At 39.2% G+C, this 27,312-nt stretch overlaps 1 protein-coding gene across 5 annotated transcripts in view; it reads right to left on the bottom strand.

The window, feature by feature from the left end:
- epha3 (eph receptor A3) overlaps nt 1-27,312 on the bottom strand; it is a 92,037-nt gene that overhangs the window by 36,586 nt on the left and 28,139 nt on the right. For all 5 annotated transcript variants that reach the window (XM_076875164.1, XM_076875165.1, XM_004555565.5 and 2 more), the window contains exon 4: nt 4,644-4,799. In XM_076875164.1, the coding sequence (XP_076731279.1) occupies nt 4,644-4,799 (156 nt within the window). The remainder of the gene's footprint in view (nt 1-4,643; nt 4,800-27,312) is intronic.

The following is a 27,312-nucleotide window of genomic DNA, read 5'->3' as shown; positions in this document are numbered from 1 at the left end:
AGTGAATGAGTTGTCGTAATACTAGGGTTATGTTAATGTAAATAGGTGAATCTACTACAGTATGTATGTGTTTACATCTCACTTTCAAATTCCGTAAGAAATAAGAGGAGCATGGCACAGTCGGAGCAAGTGAGTCTGACTCACTCAGACTAACATAAAATCTGTCTTATTACAAACAGATTTCCAGATACTCATATGAAAAACTATGACTAATTACATGGGGGACATAGCAAAACTGCCAAATAGCTCAGTGGGGGAAACTGAGAAGGCAGAGGAAGGAAAAAAAAGATTCAAATGGGCTTACTGGATTGTGTCTTGAGATAAAACGCTTTGTTTAGTTTGTTTTGCTGAATTTACTTCACTCCCAAACTATGCGTAGTGGCTGTCTCAGTTATCTGCATCGCAGATATTTATGTGCTTGAGCCAGAGAAATCAAAAGAAAAATACACACACGATTTGGCTGCAAAGAAGTTCTGATAACTGCAAGTCTCATGAATCTAACTTTGAAAGACATGTGAAATTACATGTCAAGTTACATGATTCAAACTTTTTAACTCTAAATACAGTTGCACACAAGAAGTTTCTAAAAGTCAGTCATTTAAATATCTAAGTGGTAAAAAAAAAGGTCTGAAACATCAGTAAAAAAATGTACAACTAACATAACATCCACTGACCACATCAGAGTTTTGAGTCTGCATTTCAGCTTAGCTTCACCCATATGTGCATACATGTATATGCACTGCACTGCTTGTATGCACATGCATACAGGGAAGCTAAAGTAAAAGTCAAAATGATTGAACACATCTTGACTGGCACGTGAAACCAAACACAATGTGTTAAAGCTAAAGGTGCAAAACTACTGTGGAAGAAGTTTCAGTCACTTATATTTTCTTTAACTTTAACAGTTTGGATTCGTCATTGAAAATTAAATTCCTCCAAGAAGTCAGTTAACTCATTTTACTTTCAGCAATGTACATTTTTGCTGTGTACTGCATGTACTGCAACTTAGAACTTCAAACTCAGAATTAACACCCATGAAAATACTCAATACTCAAATACTCAGATCAATACTCAGAGTTATCCACAAATACAGTAACAGTGGTGCCTCTGCTTTTGAACACAAATTAGTTTGTTATCCTACTAAACTAACACTGTTTATTAATGTTACAGATGCGCTGGGCTGCGCCATTAACATTATTGTTTTATTATATATATAGTAGCTAGCCAGTAAACGCCTTAGTTAAATGACAAACGTTATCATGTGCTATTTAATGCTTCCGTGATGTATAAACGGGAGCATCAGTGACCTCTCCAAATCCCTCAGTGTTGTTCATTGTTCTGAAGGTCAGCTACCTTACCTGCTAGCAAGGAGAGGGGCTGCGTACCTGCCTGTCTGCAACTGTGCTGTGTGATAGGGTTGTGCTGATGAGCGACGATGTCGTGGATCAACAATGATCGAAGTAAGCGCAATAGCTCATAACTCAAGGTGAATTTTATTTCATTTACCAATTGGTGCATGAAATCAATATCATTATTATAAGGTTCATAATAAACTTCAAATAGCACCTTCACATATAAGCAATATTTGTAAGAAAGACATGTCTGGGCATGCAGCGGCGTGCAAACACAAGTTTACACCCAGAATTCTGTATGCTTTGAAGTTAATGCGCGTGGAGCAGCTACACTAATCCATCATCAGCATCAAGTGAGAGAAAACAGAAGAAGATACTTTTGACTGCTGGATGGATTTTTAAAACCCCATTATGTGACTTTCATTTGCAGATGCTGGCTTATCTTGTTAACTTTTTTTTTCTCCACAGTGTGTATGCAGCGCATGGTGAAGACCGAAGGGAAGACAGATGAAATATTTAACGCCTAAACAAACAAACAAAAAAAAGAACTGTAGGACAGCTATACTATAGGTCTAATTTAAAAAAGTAACAAGCCAGAAAATGTGATGAATTAATACAGTTTTAGCTGTTCAGCTGCTATCTGTCTAATTATGGTCAGCTCTGACCTCTGCGCTTTTTACATGTGGGCCACACTTTGTGTGTCATGAACGGTGCTACCATAATTGTGCAGTTTAACTTCCTCTGCTGCCCTGCAGCAATGCTATCGGTCATCGGCAATGGCACGGTCATGATCATGTGCAAAGCGCCTAACCCTAATGTGTGAAGTGGTCAGCTAAAGCAGGAAAAAGTGGCCCTAATCTCTAATTATTAGTCGGTCAACATTACAATACGGTTGTGGAAAAGTCAAGTCAAGATGAACAGCAACATACTATAATTTTTTAACGTCATATGTAAGTGGTACTGTGCGACATGTGTTACATTTTAATAATAGCAATAATGCAATGATTCATACAGGGAGCGCAGAATTATTAGGCAAATGAGTATTTTGTCCACATCATCCTCTTCTGTCAGGGTTCCTGGGTCTTCATGCATGTTGTCTTACTCCAAGCTGTATAGGCTCGAAAGCCTACTACCAATTAAGCATATTAGGTGATGTGCATCTCTGTAATGAGAAGGGGTGTGGTCTAATGACATCAACACCCTATATCAGGTGTGCATAATTATTAGGCAACGTCCTTTCCTTTGGCAAAATGGGTCAAAAGAAGGACTTGACAGGCTCAGAAAAGTCAAAAATAGTGAGATATCTTGCAGAGGGATGCAGCAGTCTCAAAATTGCAAAGCTTCTGAAGCGTGATCATCGAACAATCAAGCGTTTCATTCAAAATAGTCAACAGGGTCGCAAGAAGCGTGTGGAAAAACCAAACTGCCCATGAACTGAGAAAAGTCAAGCGTGCAGCTGCCAAGATGCCACTTGCCACCAGTTTGGCCATATTTCAGAGCTGCAACATCACTGGAGTGCCCAAAAGCACAAGGTGTGCAATACTCAGAGACATGGCCAAGGTAAGAAAGGCTGAAAGACGACCACCACTGAACAAGACACACAAGCTGAAACATCAAGACTGGGCCAAGAAATATCTCAAGACTGATTTTTCTAAGGTTTTATGGACTGATGAAATGAGAGTGAGTCTTGGGCCAGATGGATGGGCCCGTGGCTGGATTGGTAAAGGGCAGAGAGCTCCAGTCCGACTCAGACGCCAGCAAGGTGGAGGTGGGGTACTGGTTTGGGCTGGTATCATCAAAGATGAGCTTGTGGGGCCTTGGTAAGGTAAAAATTTCACTGGCAGCACGGTGGCACGGTGGTTAGCACAGTTGCCGCACAGCAAGAAGGTCCTGAGTTCAATTCCACCATCAGGCCGGGGTCTTTCTGTGTGGAGTTTGCATGTTCTCCCCGTGTTTGCGTGGGTTCTCTCCGGGTACTCCGGCTTCCTCCCACCGTCCAAAGACATGCAACTTGTGGGGATAGGTTAATTGGATAATCCAAATTGCCACTAGGTGTGAATGTGAGTGTGAATGGTTGTCTGTCCCTATGTGTTAGCCCTGCGACAGACTGGCGACCTGTCCAGGGTGTACCCTGCCTCTCGCCCTATGACAGCTGGGATAGGCTCCAGCGCCCCCTGCGACCCTGAAAAGGATAAGCGGAAGCGAATGGATGGATGGATGGTAAAAATTAAATAATTGAAATGGGTATATATTTGTTTTTTGTTAAGTTGCCTAATAATTATGCACAGTAATAGTCACCTGCACACACAGATATCCCCCTAAAATAGCTAAAACTAAAAACAAACTAAAAACTACTTCCACAAACATTCAGCTTTGATATTAATGAGTTTTTTGGGTTCATTGAGAACATGGTTGTTGTTCAATAATAAAATTATTCCTCAAAAATACAACTTGCCTAATAATTCTGCACTCCCTGTACTGAATGAAGAACAAAATAGAAACATTTTCTCCTTTTCTTCAACCTTCCCTCTGACCTTTGAAATTTTCTTGCCAACAAATTTCCAAAGTCAGCTTGAAACAACCTTTATCACACCGCTAACAGTAAAAGACCTCTCCTGAGATAATCACGATTATTATCTCCTAACAACTTATCTATTCATTTTCAGCTCTAGCGTTGCTCAGTTTGTCCCAATGAGATGAAATTTGCGTAGTTGACAAGATGATGTTGAGATAATCACAACAGGGACCTGCTGTGATTGTCGTTATAATTAGCATTCTGTCTGCGGCTGCGGGCGTTATATTTTCCACCATTCCCCACACAGTTTTTTTTTCTTCCTAGCCCCGTTAGTAACGGATGTATCAATAATCTGACATCAGGGAATGCAGTGATTTATTGGTTTAGAGAGAATGCATTTTTGAATACTTGCAGGAGTCGTCTGCATCTGCAATCCATTTGCATGAGATGGAGGCAAACAGATTCACACAGGAAGTGCAAAAGGTGGTAGAAAATGTGACCTTTTAAAAAAATGAGGGATTTTTATCTTCCTGTGTCCACTTATTCACTGTTTTCCCAGTGTGTTATCTCTGGAATTCCAATGTTGTGCTGAAGGTGTTTATTTTCATGGGCAAACATGGACGACTGCAAAACAATAAGTTGTTTAAAATGTCTGGAAACCTTTATATTAGTGACACAAAATACAAACTGCAACATATGAGACTCACTGACTCACCATGTGATAGCTCACCAGGAAATGTTAGTGCTATTTACACTGGGGGAAAATGCACACTTACGAGTACAGGCCATAGAAGCAGGATCTCCCTCAGCACGGAAGTAGTTTTTCTCACAGCCACAGTGAAGAGACCCCTCATGGTGAGAGAAACTATGAGGTGGACACTTTGAGCACTCCATATTCCCGAGAGTAGATTTGTAGAAGCCTGCCCTGCACGCTGAAAACAAAAACAACACAGACAGATACATGAGCATCGCGCTGAACCAGCACATCGGCAGCTGTGTAATAGCTGCATTCTTCTTCAGAGCACCTTCAACAATTGCAAGTCAAAAAATGAAAGATTGGACATGTTTAATGCACTCTCTTTGTCTCTCACACACACACAAACACACAGACACACTGACACCAACAAAGTGCTGGAAGGAGACAGAATGTATATCTCCTGTTAATGTAACAGGAATCCGTTGGCTGCTAGTAAAAACAATAATTCTCTGAAATGTATTTGCATCTATTTCCTCCTCCCTTCAACTCTCAGAGGGCACAGCATGAATAATGCAGATTGTCCCCTCAGATAAAAGGGATGTTCTCTTTAAATATCTGTGGTATTAAATGTGCACTCAGCAGCTCTTTTAACTCCTACTCACCACTAATCTGTTGCAATCTGTGCAAGTAGGGTGACACTCTACCTGTGTAAAGTATATTGCATGTGAAAGTAGACTGTATGTGTGTCTGTTTTTCTGTGTAGGATGGAAGATCAAGGGGGGAAGATTAAAAAAAAGACTTTCCCTTGTGTTTTTTCTGTTCTTCTTCCTTTCTCTACATATTTAGTTCCACTCTACTTTATTCAGTGCTCCCCTTTTCTCCCACCACCAAAGGTTGAAACCTCTGTCAACTTATCCAGAGTTATAGTGAGATAAAAAGCATTTAGGCATACAAACTGTCTCTTTCCATGATGGTCAACTGCATTTAGAGTTCACCATCAACAGTACTGTATTTCCAAGCATGAGCAGTATCTCCACTGCCGAACCACAGTAACTGGAAATTCAAGCTCCTATAACCATTCCTCCAGTTCCTGCCACAAAAATGGCAGAAATTTTATATCTTAGAATTGGAATACTGTATGAATGTCCTATCCATCTATCCATTTTCTTAAACATATCCAAGTCAAAGTCAAAGTGATTATAAAATCAATTCAGCTAAGTGTGCATAAGCTGTCTAGATGGGATGTGCTAATATGATGTTAATATAGTACGATTTTTACTTATGGCAGCTCACAGGTGTGTCTTTATGGCATGCTTTTATGGATGGATCTCTTAGGCATGTGTTTCACCAGCTCTTTGAAGACAGATATTTATCATCTGTTTAGCGTAGTACTGCTTTTAATTCTTCATCTCTTACAGCTTATAAATTAAAAGTAAAAAAACAAGGTCTCAGAGGACAATATCAGTTTGCAAGTCTTCTTTGTTTGGAAGGAAAAAAAGAGCATAATGTATTCCAAGACTGAGTCCATGTGCAGAAAGATCGAGGCAAGGAAGTAATCAGGTTTAAATGTTTATTTTGTGCATTTTTCACTTTTTATGAAAAAGTTTAAACCAACAGCTACTGTGTTTGTCTTTTTATGGCCATTAAGGTGTATTTGATGACCTTTTTATTTTCTGCTGGATTTATAACCAATTGCAGTTGTAATATATGCTCCTTGTAAACCCAGTGTTGTGCACATACTCAGACAAGCTTGCGCTCTGTCTCTCTCTCTCTCTCTCTCTCTCTCTCTCTCTCTCGCTCTCTCTCACTCACACACACACACACACACACACACACACACACACACACACACACACACACACACACAAGCGATTAAAGAAATAGCTAGCAGCAATAGCAGCCAGCCAGCAGAATGTGTGGGCTCAGCAGAACAGATCTGACAGATCCCAGTGGTGGACAACACACTTCTGCAAAAGCCAAGACTGCTGATCCTACTGCCATATCCATCACTGACACTGCCACACCAAGGTCCCTGTGCTGCACTAAATACTACCTCTCCTCCACAATGTGGTAGTCTGTAAGAGAGGGTACATGCATGCTTGTGTGAGAGAGTAATATAATGTGAAGCTGATTCAAACACCCCCAGTATGATCCTACTGATGGAAGAGCAACCCCAACACTTGCTGACACACAGAAAACAGACCACCCTGATTGGAGGACACGCCAGGAAATTACACCTGACAGCCAATCGTATAACAGAAGCAGAGGAAATTGCTGGGTTAACAGAATTGTGGAATATAAAAGAGAATTATAGATAATAGGCAAGAGTTAAAATGCATTAGTCTCATACTAGCGGGAGAGACTGATTAGTCTAGCCATGAGCAGACTTTGATAGAGTATGCATGCCACTAACAATTCACCACTGGATAACACCAAACAAAGATGCATTTACCATATATACTGGCCAGCTAAGTCACTGGGCTCAAGTCCAAGTAGATCTGTTTTCTTTTAGGTACCGTATTATACCAACTTCACTCAAGGGTAGAAACAAATCACTTATGCAGACACATGCATATTTATAGGAGAAGCTATTTTTCACATGTGGCAGATTTTTTTCCAAGTCATTTATATCATAGCTTAGAGTTTTGCATGGATATTGCCAGAGAATGTAAATCAAGTTGTTTTTTCCCCTGCATACATGTTAGAAATAGAAAAAAAAAAGGCATGTATATATATACATGTTTTTGTTTTTGTTTTTTAGCAAAGCTTGCTCGCACAATAAGGCATTGCAAATTAGCTTGGACTATTTCCAGCTATAGATTGATACACATCTTAAGTACTTGAGCTCATTTATAAATTTCATAAATTTGTGGAACTAAAATTAAATTACTGAGTAGCTTTATTAACCTCTGCACCTACTAAATGAACTTCACATCTTCCATCCATTTATCCATTTTCTTAACTGCTACAGTGTCATTATCCTATTCATCACAGGGCCAGAGGCGGGGCATAGCGTGTAAAGGTGGCCAGTCCATTGCAGGGCATACTAAATGACTCTGGCGAGTCAACACTGAAGACTTTTCAACACATCTATGAAACTTATTGGATACCGAGAGGATCTTAGAGAACAAAATCTCTACTTACAGTATGAGATTTTTCATATGTCAGTGTACAGATTTTTTTCATGACCACAACCATATTTTTACAACTGCTGGAAACGGATAATATAGGTCTGCCAGAATAAAAAGCCGCTCTAAAAGAGACTGATGGTAAAATCATATTTGTACCGAGGGGATTAACTCCTCATCCAATCAGGAAGTGTTACACTGACATTCAGAGAAAAATATGAAGGTTTTCCACCATTAATTATCTTTTATTTATTCGCAGTCAATAGCGTGCAAAGGCTCTGTCACTATTCCTACAAGTACTCATTTCTTTAACCATATAAACAGCCGTTCAACTGATGGTCTTAAATACTCACGCACACATAAAGGTATAACATGATGTCTTTTTACTTTCTACATATCAGCAGATGGAACAATCCTTTTACACACTTTGAAACAGCAGTTATACACGCACAGAAGTACACACGTGTACACATACACAGCTGCAGAAGCCACATGACATGGTGGTTGAAAAATAACTGGGAATGCATTCTGCTCAATCAATACTCCTCTTCTTGTTTCAGCTGGTCCCTTTAGGGGTCGCCACAGCGGATCATCTGCCTCCATCTCACCCTATCCCTAGCATCCTCCTGTGTAATACAAACCCTCTGCATGTCCTCCTTCACTAAATCCATGAATCTTCTCTGTGGTCTTCCTCTTTTTGTCCTGCCTAGATCTTCAGCATCCTTTGTCGAATATATCATCTCAGCCTTTCCTGTCTAACTCTGTCTCAAAATGCTTAACCTGAGCTGTGCCTCTGACATGTTCATTTCTAATTTTTTCCATCCCGGTCTCTTCCAATGAAAACCTTAACATCTTTAACTCAGCTACCCTACAATTTAGCCTCCTGTCTTTTTGTTAAAGCCATCATTTCCAAACCGTACATCACAGCACATCTAACTATTATCTTGTAAACCTTCCCTTTCACTCTTGCAGCTGTTCTTCTGACACAAACTTCCTCTGACACTCACCTCCAGCTATTCCACTCTCTTCTTCACCTTTCTTGTGTATTGTCCATTGCTTTGAATTTGGTTGACATTGGGTATCTAATCTCATCTTCTGTACATTTAATACCTCTACTTCTTGGATCTTCACTGTTCACCACTCTTCATCTCATTCAAACACATGCTTTCTGCATTACTTCTACTGACTTTCATTCCAGAGCATACCTCCACCTGTTCAGGTTCTCTTTCACCTGCGCTTCACACTCACTACAGGTCATAGTGTTGTCTGCGAACATCACAGTCCATGGAGTCTCCTGCCTGACCTCATTTATCAACATATCCATGACCACTGCAAACAAGAAGGGGCTTCCTTTCCAATAATTAGCATAAGTGCTAGATCATTGGTTTCATTTTGTTGTATTTATCCACAAGGCCGGTCCGTGAAAACATTGCCGGACATAAACTGGTCCGTGAAAGAAGGTTGGGGACTGCTGTACTAGATGGTCTAGCCATCATCCATCCATCCACTTCCGCTACACCCCAGACAAGTCACCAGTCTGTCATAGGGCTAACACATAGACACAGACAACCATTCACACTCACATTCACTTCCACAGTCACACCTATGGGCAATTAAGAATTTCCATTTAACCTATTCCCACTAACTACATGTCTTTGGATTGTGGATCTAGTTCCTTGATTTTTTTTTACTAGTAGTGACCATTACCAGTAGTGATCATTATTATAATTTGGTGTCCAGTCCAGTACTTCAACAATTCTACATGCTTTGACTGCTGTTTAGGATGGAAGGTCTCATTTCGTACAAGACTTCCGTTCAATGTCTTTATCATCTTCCATTAAAGGAACTCAAGGGGAAGAAAAATCCTGTTACGCTGATGCTGTTTCCCTTTTTTTTAAGTAGAAAATCTGTGATATACAGCTTTCAAGTGGCACCTGCAGTCTGTGTGTGAAAGGTCGCCAAAACTCAGCTACAAGGTAAAGAACTGGGAAAATCCAAATCACTACACTATTAAAAGATATTAAGCTCATTTTATTAAACTACCTTGTGATAATTTTATCAAAATGTGATGACATTCAGAATGTTACTTGTCACATGATCAGTGTCTTAACCCCTGAAGATAACTTGCAAATTGATACAATTTACAACAATCAATTTACAGTGGGAAAGTGGGAAAGTGCTCTGCCCTTGACTCCCTATCATTGCATCATGCTTCAGTCTTGATCCCAGCATAGTGCTTTCTCCCATTGACACACTTCAAGGTTAAGTCAAGCTGCAAACAGAGCCAAACCAAAACGCAGGCCCAACAATTGATTTCCTGTTTCCAAACCACCTCTCTTTTTCACTCCAATAAGATTGCAATGACTTTCACTCTTTCTCTCCTCCTCTTCCATTTCCCTCCATGTCCGCTTCCCTTCATCTTGCACTCCCTCCTTGAGTTCTTTTCTGCGGCTTTTCCCTCTCATTCTTTTGCTCCAACTTTCTTTCCTTAATTGGAATAGCTCTCTTTGAAATGGAAAAGTTATTTACTTTGACAGCTTAGGCATTTGGCTGGCGGTCTTATCCGGAGCCACTTGTAATGTTACTGGAGACATGGCAACAGTAAACATCTTGCCCCCTGCCATGAAATCCTGCTTCAGGCAGAACCAGTAACAAGTTACAGAAATCTCAGAAAGGTCAAAGTCTTTTATGAAAGGGTGGCATATTTTGGTGGGATTTTTTTGTCTTCCTAATAATGGGGTTGATGTAGAAACATGTTAAGCAAACTGTTGACTAACGCATAAAAATACACGTTTTTTTTTTTAATATTCAAAGTGCACTTTTGCTGTTATTTTATGATCTCCCATCTTAAGTTTTTTCAATGCACTTCAGTTTGGCATGAAATGTTAGATATAAGCGGCTATAATACACTAATATTGCCATTTTTATTACCTTAAAAAAACCTGCAAAATATACCCTAGAAAGTCTTATTGAGGTAAGAAAAACTAATTTATGAATATATAACTCAGTATTCTGATATACAGAGTAACATGGATATCCAGTGCGCTGAATTGCAAACAATTTGCTGAAGTTAATATGTCTGTAACCCAATAAACCAAATTAATTTTGTCAGAAATATAAATGAAAACAATCATCAGAATTGATAGGCTGTGTCTCAAGGCAAATCACTACACATTTTTATCTCTTTATGTTCAATTATCATGTCATTTACCCTGCTAATCACTACAGGGACATGTGAGAATATATTCAGATGTCAGTAGTCAGTATTGTCGACCAATGCAGAAGTTATTCTCTGCATTTTCAAGCCTCCAGAAGGTCAGGAGCAAGAATTCATTTTAACAGTGCCTCCAATTCAGGTTTGTTTTTTGTTTTTTTGTAAATGGGATGAAAGCTACTGAAGCCAATTGAATAACAAGAAGGGTTTTATTAGACTCTAAACTTTCAGGGTCATATTTTTTGATCCTTTTACTGTTTTTGTTTGGGTCACTTGTTTGCACATAGCTTGCAAGAAGAAGAGGGGATGTAGAAGTGACAACAAGTTTATTACAGTTTCTTATTTTTTCTTTCTTTTTTTTGCTAGATTTAAACTATAAATATATATTTTTTTGTTTGCTACTTTTTAATACCAGTAAATAAACCAATCTGTATCGAAAAACTTTGGAATTGCTGTATTTAATTAAGACTAAGTTCAAATTCCTCACTAATATTAATTAATGAGCTAGCTCTGTCAAGAGCACCTATACATGCTACATCAGTTTCAGACCATGCTATTTAGTTTTGCCACCACAATCTCATAAGTAGCACTTTTAGGAGCAATAGGAATGAAGCAGTTGGCATTGCAAGGTGAGCAGCGGAGGGCCAGATTGGAGTATAGATACTAACTGCAGGCTAATGACTTGGGAAAACCCTGCTATTCAAGTCTTTTTATCTGCACTCACTCAAAGAGGTGCTTTTGCTGCACAGAGGGACCGCTTGTGTGTTTGTGAGCATGATTTCAGACTCCGAATACCAATCATTAAACCTCCCAGTTCCTTTAATGTTTGTTTAAAAGTTAGGATGAGTATGTGTTATTGTGCCTGAGAGTGTGCTTTGTACATGTGTGTTAGATTTCACACGCAAACTGGCATAGTAAAGCTTAATTAAGTGATGCGGTCCAACAATGATTTGCATAATAAAGCAGCCTGATGAGAGGGTAAGTGGAGGACCAAAGGAAATAGAGGAGGATGAAAGGAGGAAGAGGAGGAGGAGGATAGGATGAGTTGAAGAAAGGATGAAGAGGAGGAGGACAGTTTATACTACTGATACTTTGATACACAAGCAAAAAAAGCATATATTTTTGAAGTTAGATACTCAAAGGCACATCATCATAGTAACAAACCAAATACTATATGTGTTTGTTTTAAATATATATAAAAGCAAATTATATGATACAGGGTTTATGTGAAGTAACGGATCATTCTTTGTGTTTTCTAAAAGCAGATTCACCAGATGTAGCCTTTGAAATTAAACTTCATTAATTCCAGCAAATTAAAATCATGTTAATTAGTGTAATGTAATCATAAAACAAGCAGTGTGCTAACTGCACTATATTAGATTTTAATTGGAGCAAGTATCGGCCTTCATATATCAGTCTAATCTTCTTGATTTAATAAAAAGAGGAAACTCAAGCTCCCCCCCCCCTCCCTTTCATATTCACAAAAGCTTCAGTTTGAGAGAAAATGATCAAAATCAACAGAACAGATGCCAATTAGAATATATTGTTTACTGAGATGCTACACGGTGAAATCAGCGTAGCATTTTTAAATCAGAAAAGCACTGAGATGAAAACACGACATGTTTTGAATCTCATATTTATAGTAAATTTCACATTTTTGTTGTTTGTATCTGCGCAAATTACATAGGTCAAAAAAATCTCCCCATCATCAGGAATTTAAAATGTCTTGCTAATTTATTTTTTCCATTTTATTATTAGCAAATACAATGAAAGCTACTCTAAGTCACATTACTCCACATTGCATTTGATTTGACAAGGGCACTTTTATTAAAATAGCATGTGTGCGTATGTATGTGTGCAAAGCTGCTGTGAAGGACAATAAACTGGGACAAAACAGGGCAAGGACTCTACTAACCCCACACATGCAGAGGCATGGATCAACTCCCTGCTGTATCCATCAAGGATGCAATAACTGTTTCCTACACACTCCACACTCCAGAGATTAGCCAGGTCAGTAAGAAAATCCAGGGCAACCGGCACACCAGCCGGAACAAACTTCAGAAACATACACACACGTACCCCCACACACCCACACCCCTACACACCCACCCACCCACACAGTGAGGTTATGTTAATTTCAATAATAAAGGGGTGATGTGACTGTAAGGAGGCAGAAGTTTAACCTTGCACTTGATGGAGTGATAGTGGAGAAAGTATATACCACCTTTTTTTTTTCGTTGCTATATACTTTGGTTTTTCTACCAAGAAAAATTTTTCCGATGTTTCTATTCTGCAACTGGCTCAGGATTTTAATTTGTACCTGCCACACATACTACGAGGCATAAAAGTGTGAGAGACATAGACTCTGGGGACTAAATTTTCCATCTCTAGCATTAAAGGAAGGAAATGCTTGTTATATATCAATAAACAATGAATTATGGTTAACCTCATTCCAAAGACACAAATGATTTCACCTTCCCTAATTACTGAAAATGAGTGGACAGATATCAGTTGAACAACTTAGGGTAACAATGTTATTAGCAAATTACTCCCCCCCTTTTTTTTTTACCTCTTTGTACTCATTTTATGAGCATATACCAAACAATATAGGCATTTTACTTTATAGTTAATGCTTGTTTCTAGAAAACCTTTTCAAAATATTTCTGAGTGGTTGACTTTTGCTAAAGTGCAGAGCGTCCCCCCAAAACCTGGATTCAATTCTTGTTTAAACGTTTATGATACAGGTTATAGTCAGTGCACCATTTATTTAACTGCATGCTACATCACTGAGTTTGCTCGCTGCAAATAATAAAAAGTGTGTACTTACTAAGTGTGTACATTTAACAGATGGATTCTAGGTCTTATATTAATGATCCCATGAAGAAATTTCTACACTTTACATAAGCCCTTTTTTTTCATTGTCCTGATGTCTGCGGAAATGTTGCTTGTCAATAAAAAGTGAGTAACTCATTTCTAGATATCATACTCTTTATCATCATATTAACTTTTCTGCCTTTATCCACTACACAAGAAAAAAAAAACAGTCCTTGTTTTTAAATTCAACACATGTGGGGTGTTTATCTGTTTGTATGCAGTCACTGTGTTTGAAGAAGACATTGGCCTCTTATTGCCCTCGCACTTGCCCAAATGCAAGTGCACACACATACATAGACATTCCACTTTTACAGTCCCTGGCAACACAGCAGTCAACCCAATCAGCATTTAAACCCATTTGTCTCCCCTCATGCTTTACAGGGCTATTGTGCTTCTGTTAACACTAGCGATAACCAGTCATGTACACATGTCGTCATCTTGTTGATTTAGCTGGCCAGGCTATAGTACCCTAAACCCATTTATGGCAGTAGTAACAAATGGCAACTGCATTACTATTTGCAAGCTTGTTTATGAGAAACTGATCTGTAGTTGACAGATTCCCATCTCTTGCTTTATTTTCTAGTTTATTTTTCCAGAAAGTTTTTTTTTTTATTATCGCTATTGAAAAAAACTTCATAATAACAGTACTGAGCATAAGCAATCCATTATTCGAGATGATGAAACTCACAACATCCTCTCTTTAAGTGCATGTCAAGCATTCTGTGTCGCTGTTATTCTCTGAAGAAATACTTCAAAGCCAAACATATTTATCATTTGAAATCGTTTACTGTAAGAGCGAATACGAGAAACGGAAACTGTTTTTAATGAACGATATTTTTTTTGTATGTTTTATGCGTATTGGGGGTTCTTAACAGGAAAGAAAAATATTTTTTAAGATGCAGACAGATAAAGAGTATAACAAAGAATGGATAATGGGAAAACTGAAAAACATACTCAAGTTGTAGTGCAGTTTTCAATAAAATGAGGAAATGTGCTCATATTTGCATGTCTGCTTGGGTGTGTGTGTGTGTGTATGCGTGTGTGTGTTTGTGTGTGTGTTTGTGTGTGTGTGTGTGTGTGTGTGTGTGTGTGTGTGTGTGTGCGTGTGTGTGTGTGTATAGGGGGAAAAAAAATCCTTGCTTGTCCCCCCCTGTTTTTAGAGTTAAGCTCCAACAGGGCAGTTTTATTGACCAGTGCTGCAGAGGACATGCTCTCTTCTTTAAAAGAAAATAGGTCAGCTGCACTGCTGCTGGACACACACACACACACACACACACAATGAAAGTGCAATGACAGTGACCCACTTCACCGAATGAACTCAGTCGGCAATACTTTAACAACTAGTAGTAATTGATGTGATGATTGCCTGCCCACAAGACTACAATATTGAAATACTACAATAATGATGCATATTACACTATCACACTGTGTACTGGAAGTGATTACAAAAAGGCATTCTGTTTAAATGTAATTCAAATATTTTCTCCTTGTTTAAAATTAATGATGATACAAATTTTATTTTAAAGGCTTCCCCAACATTACATCTATATCTATATTTATTTGATGTCTTATAAATATGGCTCATGCGTTCTCACTCCAGTTTAAAGTCCCCTCAGTACTGTAATTCAGATTAATAGGCATCCATGTGATTGCTGACACTGAGCCTCAGTCGGGGACATGTTACTCTGCCTGCTGAGGTGCGTGTGTGGGGAATTAGAGTAAAGAACACTTTATTGCCAGAACACCTGAGAACAGCTGAAGGAAACATGCAGACAGATGCATACTAACACGCACATAAACACACATCGCATATGACTATGCTGACAGGCACCTCAGGCACAAGCCTCAGAATGTAGCTGCTGCCATATGCTAAAGAGCCCCCGGGCTCCTTTCACTTCAGACAATATGACACTCTGGTTTTCATATAGCCCACAGTGTTACTCTCAATGGGATCTATGTAACCAGTACTGACGAGGGGTTGTTGGGAAACAATTTAAATAGAAGAGAGAAATATTTATTGGAAACTGGTAAATCCTGGGGGTTGCTTTCTCAGTTTTGATATGCTTTATTGCCGAGTTAACACATATAAGTTTAAAATCTGATCAGCACTTAGTGTCGATTCACTCTTTCTTGTTTTAATAATGTGTCAATTATGCAGTCTTTCATTCTGAAAACAAATAGCCACAACACTGGCGTTCTGTAATCTGACACCCCAACATCTGGTTTTCATTTGTTACTAAGGGAAACAACATAAACTACTGTAAAAACAGGGATATAATTCAAGCAATTGTATCCACTTTGAGTTTCCACTGTGTAAAGCTAAAAATGTTTTTTCACTTGGGCTTCAGTGAGAGCCTTCTTAGATCATGCTTCCTAAGAGTGTGTTTTGCCATGTCTTGGACTTTGGAAGGAAAATAAACATCCATGTGTGTTGAAATTTAAATTGAGTAGAAAACTGTTGTTTTCAAGAGTTTAGAAATGGTAAAAAAAAAGGTCCTTCATCTAAAGCTAGGATGCACCTGATTTTAAAGACTTAATTACCCTAGTGCATTGCAATGTTATCTCAAAAATCACATTAAATCAGATATGTTGCACGTACCTCATTAGTTCTCACCTTGAAAGTGAACAACAGAACAAATTTCTGACAAAGACAGGAAGGTCAGAATGTATTTGTACAGTGCAGGCGTGAGGGGGCCAATAAGATTCCCCCATATGTAGCAGAGAATATAACAGGCAATTTAATCAAGGTTTCATATAAACATAATAATAATGAAATTCTCAGCTTTATACCAACATTGAAGCCCATTCTACTTACAGTGTTGACCATTCAGATTAGTGTTGTTTTATGCTTTATTCCATTATATACAATGTGCAAAATCAAGCTTTTTTAATGCTGTCCATTACAGCCAGTAACTGTATTATACTGCTGTAATGGAAAAACACATCTCCTCAAGGAAATAACGTACAAATGCTGTTACATATTTTGGATTACTTTTAGAGGAGCTTGAATAAATTGTTGCCATATAATTAGTGAACAGTGTTTCAACATCTTTGAAACTGGACAGTGGCCACTTACAGGTCCCCTTGTAAAAGATTAATTAGCTAGTAAAAAATGGGGAATATACAGAAGAATGCCTCAGTTCATGATCCACTCAGAGCTGGTGTGTAAGAATTTGTGAAAATAGCACAATGGGGTCTAATCAGGCTGTAGAGACCAGAGCATTTAGAGGTTTTGGTAGTGCTTAACCACTTTGTTAGTATGTGTCCATCATATGCTTGCATCTGTGTGTAAATGTGTGTCTCTGTGTGTGTATAGAGCAGGATTCCTGGGGCAGGTGGCTCAGCAGTGGTTGGGGTAGAACAGCACTAAATCACTCCTCAAATGACACACCTCACCACGGGTGTCCCACCATGTGTTGCTGCTAAGAAAGAGGAGAGAGAGAGAGACGGCGGGAGGGAGGCAGAGAGAAAAACTCATGGGCAATGGTTACTGGGTCACACAGAGAGAAAGACAGAGAGACAGAATGAGGAGAAACCTCTCTAAAACCTTCCTATGAAACAGAAACTTTTGATTGAGATGTGTGTATGTTATGCTTTGCCTATTCCTATCAGTGTTATGAGGTTACGTGTGCGTGTGTGGGCTTGTGTGAGTGACAGACCAGCGCAGGTGAACCACAGACAGGGCCAGACATCCTGGCACGATCAAAATACACATCAGGACTCTCGTCTTACCCTCTTCTTCCCAGCTCTTCTCTCTGCCCCTACTCTCAGTCTCCCATCACCCTCGGCTGGCGCAGCGTACAGACATGTAAGGTGAGTTAATGTCAGCGAGTAATGCTTATTTTTATACATTTGTAATTATTTTCACATGTGATTACACACCATCCTATGTGTTACTGTGTGTGACATTTAATACCTATGAGCGCATGTGTATTCAGATGAGCGCACACCCGCTTTAATCAAATTAAAGGCACATGCCCAAACATACAAAGACAGGCACAAAATCCTGCTGAGTGTGTAAACAAGATGTTGTGTGGAAAGTGGGTTTGGGATAATGAGTCAGCACTGACTCATAGATAGAATTCACATGAGTCCATTTAAAACAAACTCCTTGAACACGCACACAGATAAACCGCACACCACCACAGTTGCTGTGGGAATGAATAAAAGCCCTGTGAAACAATGCACTGGAAACAAATTAAGATAAATTGAAATAATGGCAAAACCTTAATTATTAAACATGCAAAGACTGTTTAGGATGAGGAACAATATATGCAGTTTATAAATATGAAAGAAGAGCTACACTAGCATATTTTAACTGATATCATTGTCATATAGCTGCAATACCTGGTAGGTTCATGGGGAATGTAGACTTAATTACCAAGGCGGAGCCATAGATTACTGAAAAAACTGTAAGCTGTATCATAGAGCATTATTATATTAAATGTAATTAATGTGTGCTTTATATGGTTATAAAAGTATCCATGACTAAAGAGTTATCCTAAACAATGCTAATAAATCAAAAATCTGAAATGCTTTTCACCTTCATTTATTCAGAACTGACACAATCATGCCTTCCCAAACTTTTGTTTCGGTGACTTTCTGTGCCCTTGGGATGCAGAGAAGATGATGTTTGGTGATAGTGAGGCTGAGATACTTGGAGAAGTGCAGGTTCAGCAAAAGTGTATTTCTAGTGTGGCGCCCTGCAGAGCTAATGTTAGTGGGAGATTGTGAAGCTCCAGCACATTGCAATGGGACACAAATGTTAAATGACAATTACAAAATATGCTCTGCTCTGGATCCTACATTCTTACAGGCACTCATACAAACCTTGCACACTAACTGATAAACTCAATCATGTATATTGTGTCGCCAGTTAGTCACGCTGATGGAACTGGCAACTGAGACAAGAAATACAACATTTCCAGACACCACTTATGTCATTTTTGCATCCCTACAAATACAATCTAGTGACACAAACATATTGTACATGAATGCATATACACAATCAACAATGAACTTCACACTGTGTAAAACGTCCCTCACTCTATCTCAAAAAGCTCAAGACTTATAGTACGTCATGATAGTCTAAAAACCGTTTCAGAAGCTTTACCTGCCATGGGAACAGTTACATGTTGCAGACACAAAGAAATCCAGTTTTAAGGTCTTATCCCAAGTGCCTTATGTGAAATTAATGAATACAATGACAATCTGCCAAGGACAGCATCAACTTAGTTAAGCTCCTCTTTTCCCACAGTCTATACTGTTTGTGGAACATTTAATTGACGGCATTACTAATTCTCTTGTATTTTCCATAGGAACCAGAAACCACAACAGTAAATCAATTAATTAATCCTTCCTCCTGAAAATTTCCCTTCTTAAAGATATTAGTTAGCATTACTTAAAGTTGTTATTATGAGGAATGGCAGGAGCCAGAAAGGTTCTCACTGGCATCATTCATCAAGGGAGAAAGAGGACATTCATCATAGGGTTGCTAAAGAGTCTTGTAAAGAATGTGCTTCCATGGGCCATTTAAGCTGAAACCACAATTTGAATCCTTTTGTGTATTATTTTAGCATTAAGCAACATTATTAAGGAACCATGTATATTGTTTCTTTCTACTTGAGAAATGGTCTGCAATTAGGGTAATGGCGAATATTTAGGAAAACACATAGCTGGATGGACATTGTCTGTTTCCCCCGTTTCACACACACAGAGACAATCATGCATACATACGCTGGTGTCCCCCCTTAATACTGGGGCTAGTGACAGGCTGAAAGGCGAGAGTGATGGATGGGAAGGGCTTAATCACCTTTAATCAGCTCTGTCCTTGAATAATGATGAACAGCCATCTTTGCACACACACAATGCCGGAAAAAAGGGAGAATCTTTGAGAAAAGATGTGTGACGCATACTCGTTGAATTTATAAGTAGTGGCAGATGTTGTTCTTCTTGCTCTGCTTTCACTCCACACATCCACTTTGTCAATGCAGCAGATGCTGTGAATTCTTCTGCTTTGCTCAGGCAACGTCATGAAATTATCTTTTGTATGTAAAGGGATCAAATAGCATTTAACTCAGAAAATAGCAGGCGGTTTGGATTTCCTTTGTTATGTGCCTGCCACTTTAATACATATATTTCATGTTAAGCTGAGACAGAGATGAAATCAAGAGACAAATCGAGAGCGAAGTGTAGTTTAAGGCAATTGATTTTCTTCTTTGCCACTAACTTTTCCCCTCAATTTTTAGTTTATGAATTATACTTCACGCCTCATATGAGGAAATCTAAAATATGCACTTGTGATAAGCAATTCAAATTTTGCCAGAAACTTATGAAAGTCATACTTGTGGTGAAATATAAAATGAATAAAAAATAATTCAAGCTAACTAAAAGCTATATTAACCCCATCCTTGACTCCATTCTCCCATTGAGCTCCCATCAACCATCGTGGACTTGGTGTGGCTGACAGGCAGCTGAAGGGCAGTGCTGTCAGGGAGGCCAAAGGGGGAAACGTGGGGGGCCTAGTGGGGCAGCTGAGCCCCAGTACAATGCCATTACAGTGGGGATGAGAACTGCATGAATGACCTGAGGAAATCATGGGGCCAGCAGGAATGTTATCCTGCTGGGCGAGCACATGGTATTTCACTCTACAGCAGGGTGATAACCCCACTCTTCCCAATAACAGCTACTCACGGTAGTCCATCATTAAAAAGAAACTTGGTGAACGATTGTCATCTCAGGCAGATGCAGAATGCATAGAAACGTGAAAACAACTTCAGGATCTTTACACGTTATCTCCTGAACTCATCACACTCTTTATTTCTTTTTAGATAACTGATTAGTTGCACCGACAAGAGATTTTCCGAGTTATGATGATATTCTCAGATCTTCTTTCAAACCTTCAGAGTACTCTACTGCTTAAGCAAACATAAAATCATCCTTCCAGTGTATCTGACAACAGTACATGTGAGCGGCCTCCTGTTAGGGTTACCTTGAGTTCTATGTATTCTCATGTAAGCCCATTTTTTTAAGCTTTAAAAGACCCAGCAAGCATGTTACAACCCCTCACAGACTAATCTTTAGTGCATTTTACACTTCATTGTTAGTCACTACAGGTTACCCAGGTTCACTGGCTGACAGAAAGTCTTGCAGTTTAAAGTCACTGGACCTCAAATGGTAGGGAGAACATTCCCAGGACTACAGGGTATGGGTAAGGAATAACTGCACAGTTGTCAGCCAGGCTAACTATGACCTTATTTTTGTCCCCACAAATCTAATTCTGATCATACTGTGTTTTTAACAGTGAGTTATAATACAAATTTAATTCAGCTGTCAATCAGCTTTCCACTGACAGATTACAAATAAAAATAAGCAACAGTCATGTTCATGTAATCAAAAACCCACATGTATTTTAAACACTGTCTTACTCGCACACTAATGTCTTTTATTTTGATCACACAATTCCAGATTGGCATCATCAAGAAGCACAGTACCAGACTTTTGTCTATCTGTTGTTGTTGACAGTTCTCTTGGAACAATGCTTTATTTTTTCAGCTGGATAACAGAGATAAGGCTGCTGTAGATGTTCTACATCTCACTGCTGAAGTTTATTCAACTTGAGGCATGAAGAAACAATAGAGGCCTATTGGGTAGATATGGTTATGGGTGCTGCAAATATACAAAGTGAGGCATCAGCTTCTAAAGACAAATTATAGCATGTTAAACTTACACCATACTTGTGACAGAGGTGAAGTAAGTGCACCCAGTACAAACTTGTATATGTAAGGGTAAACATACAAAAATTACCACAATAACACAATTTAAATATGTGCTTTTTACAAACAGTAAAAAATAGCTTCTCAATTACTTTGTTTCACGGACATGCTAAAGATGATTGAGCTTTCCTGCCATCATGAGCTATTTGGGGTAGAGGGTTTTGACCAAAGACATTTGAGTGGAGTGTCATGGATCAAACCACTAATGTCAGGAAAACCTGCTCTACCACCTGAGGCATGGCTGCTCATATTAAAATTGATATGAAGTTTACAGTTCAACAGTTTGTGAAAGTTTAAGAATGTGCTCTAATTGTCCTACAATGCTACCTTCAATATTAATGAATTCTAACCTCAAATTATTGCATTGTAGCCTGTGTTTGGTTTTCTAAAAATCTGTCTGCATAGCCAGAGTAAATTCCCATTTATTTATTTATTTTAGTTTTTGTATGAAATATTGACTTAAGTACTTTTAATTTTTCAAATGAATACTGGGTATTTGTAACCATTGTCCAATGTTAACCAGATGTTAAGGGTCAAGTGCAATTAACTGAAGATTATGTGGTATGCTCCATCTAATTTGACAGGCTTCCTCATCTTTCCCATGCTTTGGAAGTATCTTTTTTTGCCAGTAAAACCCTTACTCTCTTTCCTTATTGTTTTTATAGGCCCATAAATAGTCCGGGCTAAATTAATGAGGCCACAGAGACAGTGATGGAGGAGTGAGGGGATAAAGGAATGGAGAGATGAAAGGAATGATAGATGGCATCATTATAACACAGCACATCTCACTTAACAGAACTGTTGGCTTTGGAAGTTTCGTGTTTTAGCATGTGCCAATTGTAGTCTCGCCATGCTTGAATGTACAAACACACCCACCCACACACACACACACACACACACACACAGAAAAAGTGCTTCAAAGCATCATATCCACTCGCACACACAACTCCAAACAGATATACATAAACATATACACAGACATACACACACACAGTGTACACCAAAGCATACACATACAAATGCACGTAGAAGCTTCCACTCTCAAGTGGCCCTAAACATACACAGATGACAGAAAAGGCTTTGCCAGCACAAGCCGCTTGCACACACTCACCATCATAATTAGCTCAACTGCAGTTATGAGAAATGACGATAGAGCCTATTCTTTCCCCACCTGGGGACAATTTACTGAGTATCTCAGTTAAGCTGAGCACATTCGTAATTAAAGCTGAACCTCAGCCAGTATGCTAGTTGATAGCAAGACTCGGGAAGAGCACAGCTAGGATGAGCTATTCTTCACACTTAAAGGAAACTTAAAACTGATACTTGGAATATCAATTACTGTAAAACTAGAATAGGTTTGCAAGAGAGGAATGCAGAATAATTGTTTATCATGTCACACCCAAATGACACTTTCATGATCACAGATATTACAGAGTACAGAAAGGTAAGATTATTTCTTATCATTATAAATTTTATGACTATTTCTAGCTTTTGAGACAGTAATGAAACACAAAAACTCAAATAACTACCTTTTTTTAATTTATTTTTTTACCAAATTATGAATATCAATGAAGTAAAAAAAATATTGAACCTACATTAAAAAAACTCCTCATGTGCAGGGGTCTAGTGGGAGATTGACAGATCAAAGATGTTTGTTTCATAATTAAAAGGTGTGTGCACCCACAGTTGATGTATGGCATTGCAATTAACACCCTATTTTGCAGATAATGGGATGTGGCGCAATCTATCAAAGATCAAGCAGTCATGTCTCTCTCTCTCCCTGAGACACTTTTAGTCTCTCAGCTCCTAAATTTCTGCATTCGTGTTAAGTGTCACTCAGCACAACATTAGCATGGTAAGTACATGCAGATGGCAGCCACAGCCAGTAACCTTTCAGGAGCCATTTACATGTAAATCGATGGATTAATTGGCTAAAGCTCATTAGATTTGAGGTCTCATCAATACAATACACCTAAATTACCTCTGGCACTGAGCTGTCATCCTCAGCCCACCCCCACTGACACACACATGCATAGCAACGAGTGAGGCTCTTTGACCAGGAAATTGCAATTCACCAAGAATGAAAATAAATAGTCTGAAAAGTGGAAATTTCTTTAATATCTTCTTATTATTATTATCATTATTGTTCTATTGTCTGAATGCTGCTATTATTCTATTAATTCATATTTATCACATGCTCACTGGAGAGCTTTTCTGCCATATTGTATTGACATCTGATAATACTAAATCCACACACACACATACACAAGAAAAATATTGCAGCGTCACACTGCATAATTAATTTCTAACTCAATTTAGGGAATCAGCTTTCCTGTTTACGTGTTGATGAAATTAATGTATCAGATGGACAGGACAAAACGAAACAGATTTTTGTGCAACACAAGTATCAGCACAGTGCACATCACTGTAGGCATTTGCATCAACAGCAGTACAAAGCCACTAGAAACAGGCAGGAGTGAGTGCAGGGGTGTTGCATTAATCAGTGAGATTTCTCTAACATTCCTGGAGGCTTTGCTCTTTGGCATCACCTCCGGGTGCTGAAATTGAACACTTAATAGCAAAAGACTAGCAGAGCGGAAGAATGGAAAAATTGGTTGGTTGTATTGCGAGGCATGGGGCGCTCTACCTTCACCTTGACAAATGTCTGGTGCCATCCATTTGAACAGACAGAGGCGGAAGGAAATGAATTGGTGGAGGTTGGAAATCTGTGGATGATGAGTACAGTAATCTTGTTGGACATTGCTGTCTGCCATTTTACTTTGCTCATCTTCACATTGCACCCCCAACCTTCCATGCATATTTGTGCGTGTGTGTGTGTGTGTAGCGAGTGTGTGTAATTGTAAGAAAGGTCATCTCTGCAATATCCCTCAACCTTTAAAGGTTGGATTCTTTGTCCTGGTATAAGTGGCACTTCACTCAAGCCTCTAGAAGAGGAGAGGCTGAGAGAAAGGCACACAGAGACACCTCTGTTTTGAGGGAAGTGGCGTTTAACATTTTTGGCAGTGCAAACACTTCCTGGCACACAAATCTGGGATTAATAAAAGACAGCATTATGGGGCTATGCTGAAAAAAAAAAGAAAGGGCTGCACGAATGATTTTGAAATAGGTGTTGCATCATGCATCTTATCATGATATTATTGTGATGGCTCAATAAGTCTGCAAGAACTTGCAACACAAAAACATTAATATTGACCAAGTTCTTGGAACAGACGTTTCCTTTAAATGTCAGGGTGATGAATTGTGGCGTCGAAACTCCCATAGTCTAACTTTTGCTCGTACAGCATGAATGGCTTAAAAGTTTGCTTGACAAATCAGAGTTAAAGCTTAGGAAGGAATACATAAAGACTAAGACTCGCACACTCAGTAGTGCTTTGTTTAGATGCCGAAAATTGGAAGATGGAGAAAAAGTGGCTTTTTGAAAACTTTTTTTCCCCATCTATATAACTTTATGTTGTCTGTGAAGAGCATAAAGGAGAATAAAAAGATGAAAAACATGCACACAGCTGCAGTCCTTTAAGGTTGTCCAGTGTGGTCTAGCATTGCAGACTCTATGCTTGGCTGCACTGGGAATCCTCGGTTGTGTTTGGCATTCGAAGTGCAAGCAGAAGGCCTGATCACTGAGGCCTGACTGCCTTTAATCAGCACCAAAAACTGTGCATGCACTCACATGCATACACAGCAGCAGCATATTTCTCACACACAAATGACCCATTCCTCTCTCACAGATGAACACTTTCCCACACACACAGATGCATGCACATTTACACCGCCGGGCATGTCGTTCCATTTGACACCATTTTTAAGTTAACCGCCACTGATGAAGGTAAAATGTCACCACTCTTCTTCGTGCGAAAGGATGGGGATGGCTAGAGTATGCATTAAATGAGTGCAGAGACCTTTTACTTTATCTCTATCAACTGTTGGAGGAGGAAGAATCAAGGATGCGTGGCGTCTGAGTCTATGGATCATTTCAGAAAGACAGCACTGTCTGGGACATCAGAAACTTCTGCAGGGGCACCAAAACAGATATATATTATCCTCTGCTTACTTTATTTTGTGTTTCTTCACATAAAGAAGAAGGCAATGCAAGGAGGAATGAGTAAGTAGAGTACACTTATTTGTCTGTGCCATTCGCTGATTTTTCATTTTTTTCAGCAAAATGGCCTGTCAAAAAAACTAAACAAAAACCAAAAATAAAGAGATAAAATAAACCTTTTCAGGTAAATATCAGATCTACCTTGAAGTACCACTCATTTCGGCCTATTTTGTCATGGTCTGGGTGAGTGCGGGATTTTCCAGCATGCCAGTGAATCCATCACTGGGCAGGGGTTTGCCACACCTCCTCGTTTGTTGCACCTGTGTGCAATCAGCTGGCAGGCTCTTAAGACCAGCGTTCTCAAACTTTCGTTGCTGGAACGTCAGCTAACTCTCGTCAGTGAAAGTCACAGACATGTAAATCCTGTTTTAGTGTGTCTTCTGGAGCTAAACTTGTCTTCTCGCCCTCTGCAGCTTCAGGGAAATTTGGATCTCGCCGTCATAAACCTGCTCAACTCTCAGTCGCTGGTTTGTTTTCTTTTCTCGGCGTAGTCACCTGCCTGCCTCCCTGCCCAAGACCTCGTCGTGAGTGACGTGAACTGTTTTAGCCTCACCTGGACTTTCTTCCCCCCAAGCCTCACCTCCACCTAGAAAAGTAAGACTAATGCATTTTAGCCCTCACTCCCCAGACTGCTGCTTGGGCTCGCTCTGACTTCACTCTCCTTTGTTTCAGTGACTCAGTGAGTGTTGCCCTGTAATCTTCCACCTAAGTGTGCCTGCTCCGGAAAATACCCAGTATCGAGCCCAGGCTGTTTTTCCCCAGTTCATTAAGAGCGACCTTTTCTTTTGGACTCTGCTGCTGTACTCGCGGTGTGATTCTTGTTTACATGTTTGATTATCATTGAGATTGCTCCAGCCAAGAATAGTGCTTCATAGTTTTGCTTGCGTCACAGCATCTCATAGAGTACTTTTGTGTAATATTTAGTGATTTTGAAGTTCTTGCCAGTCACAGTGTCTGTTACAGGTTCTTAGTCCCCTGGTGTGAAGCTTTACGTTAGTATTGTAATTGAGCAAACTCAGAGGTTTAGTGTTTTCCCTCTCGCCCTTAGTTCATGTTTAGTACTTCTGTTTGCGTGTTCCATTTTCATGTGCCAAAATAAATCTTCACAAATCTTTTTTTATTTTTTATTTTTTCCACTATACCTCCGAGTCTCCATATGCTATCTGCATTTGAGTCCACTTTCCAGCGTTCGACCTCCCGGTTGTGACATACCTGATATTATTACCAGGTTTGCCACCTTCATTGAGCTCTTGCACCAACTAAAGGAGCCTAAAGTTCAACTTCAACTGCTGTCTCCACAGTGCTTGTCGTCATAATTCTATAATTTTCCAGGAGCAAACTTAAGTTTGCGGGTCAAAACAAAAACACATGTAAGTCATTTTTTCTCTTAACCACAGAGGCACAATATATATACATATAAAACCACAGACATATTCCCAACATGTTTTTCATGCACACTTGTAAACAAAATCAAAGTACACCTAAATTCAGGGCAGCAGGCACTGGTTCAGTCCATTTCCTGTACAGCTTCAACATGGAAACCGATCCAATCATGGCCTCTTTAACTAAAAGCACAGCTCAATATACAGAAAAGTAAGGCACTTCTTTATCAAAGCCTTAATCCTACTCTCAAAGGCAAC

This window comes from Maylandia zebra, linkage group LG16, assembly GCF_041146795.1.
Source record: "Maylandia zebra isolate NMK-2024a linkage group LG16, Mzebra_GT3a, whole genome shotgun sequence".
Lineage (NCBI taxonomy): Eukaryota > Metazoa > Chordata > Actinopteri > Cichliformes > Cichlidae > Maylandia > Maylandia zebra.
The sequence above is the reverse complement of the archived record's forward strand: the minus strand, read 5'-3'. Positions and strand labels throughout refer to the sequence as shown.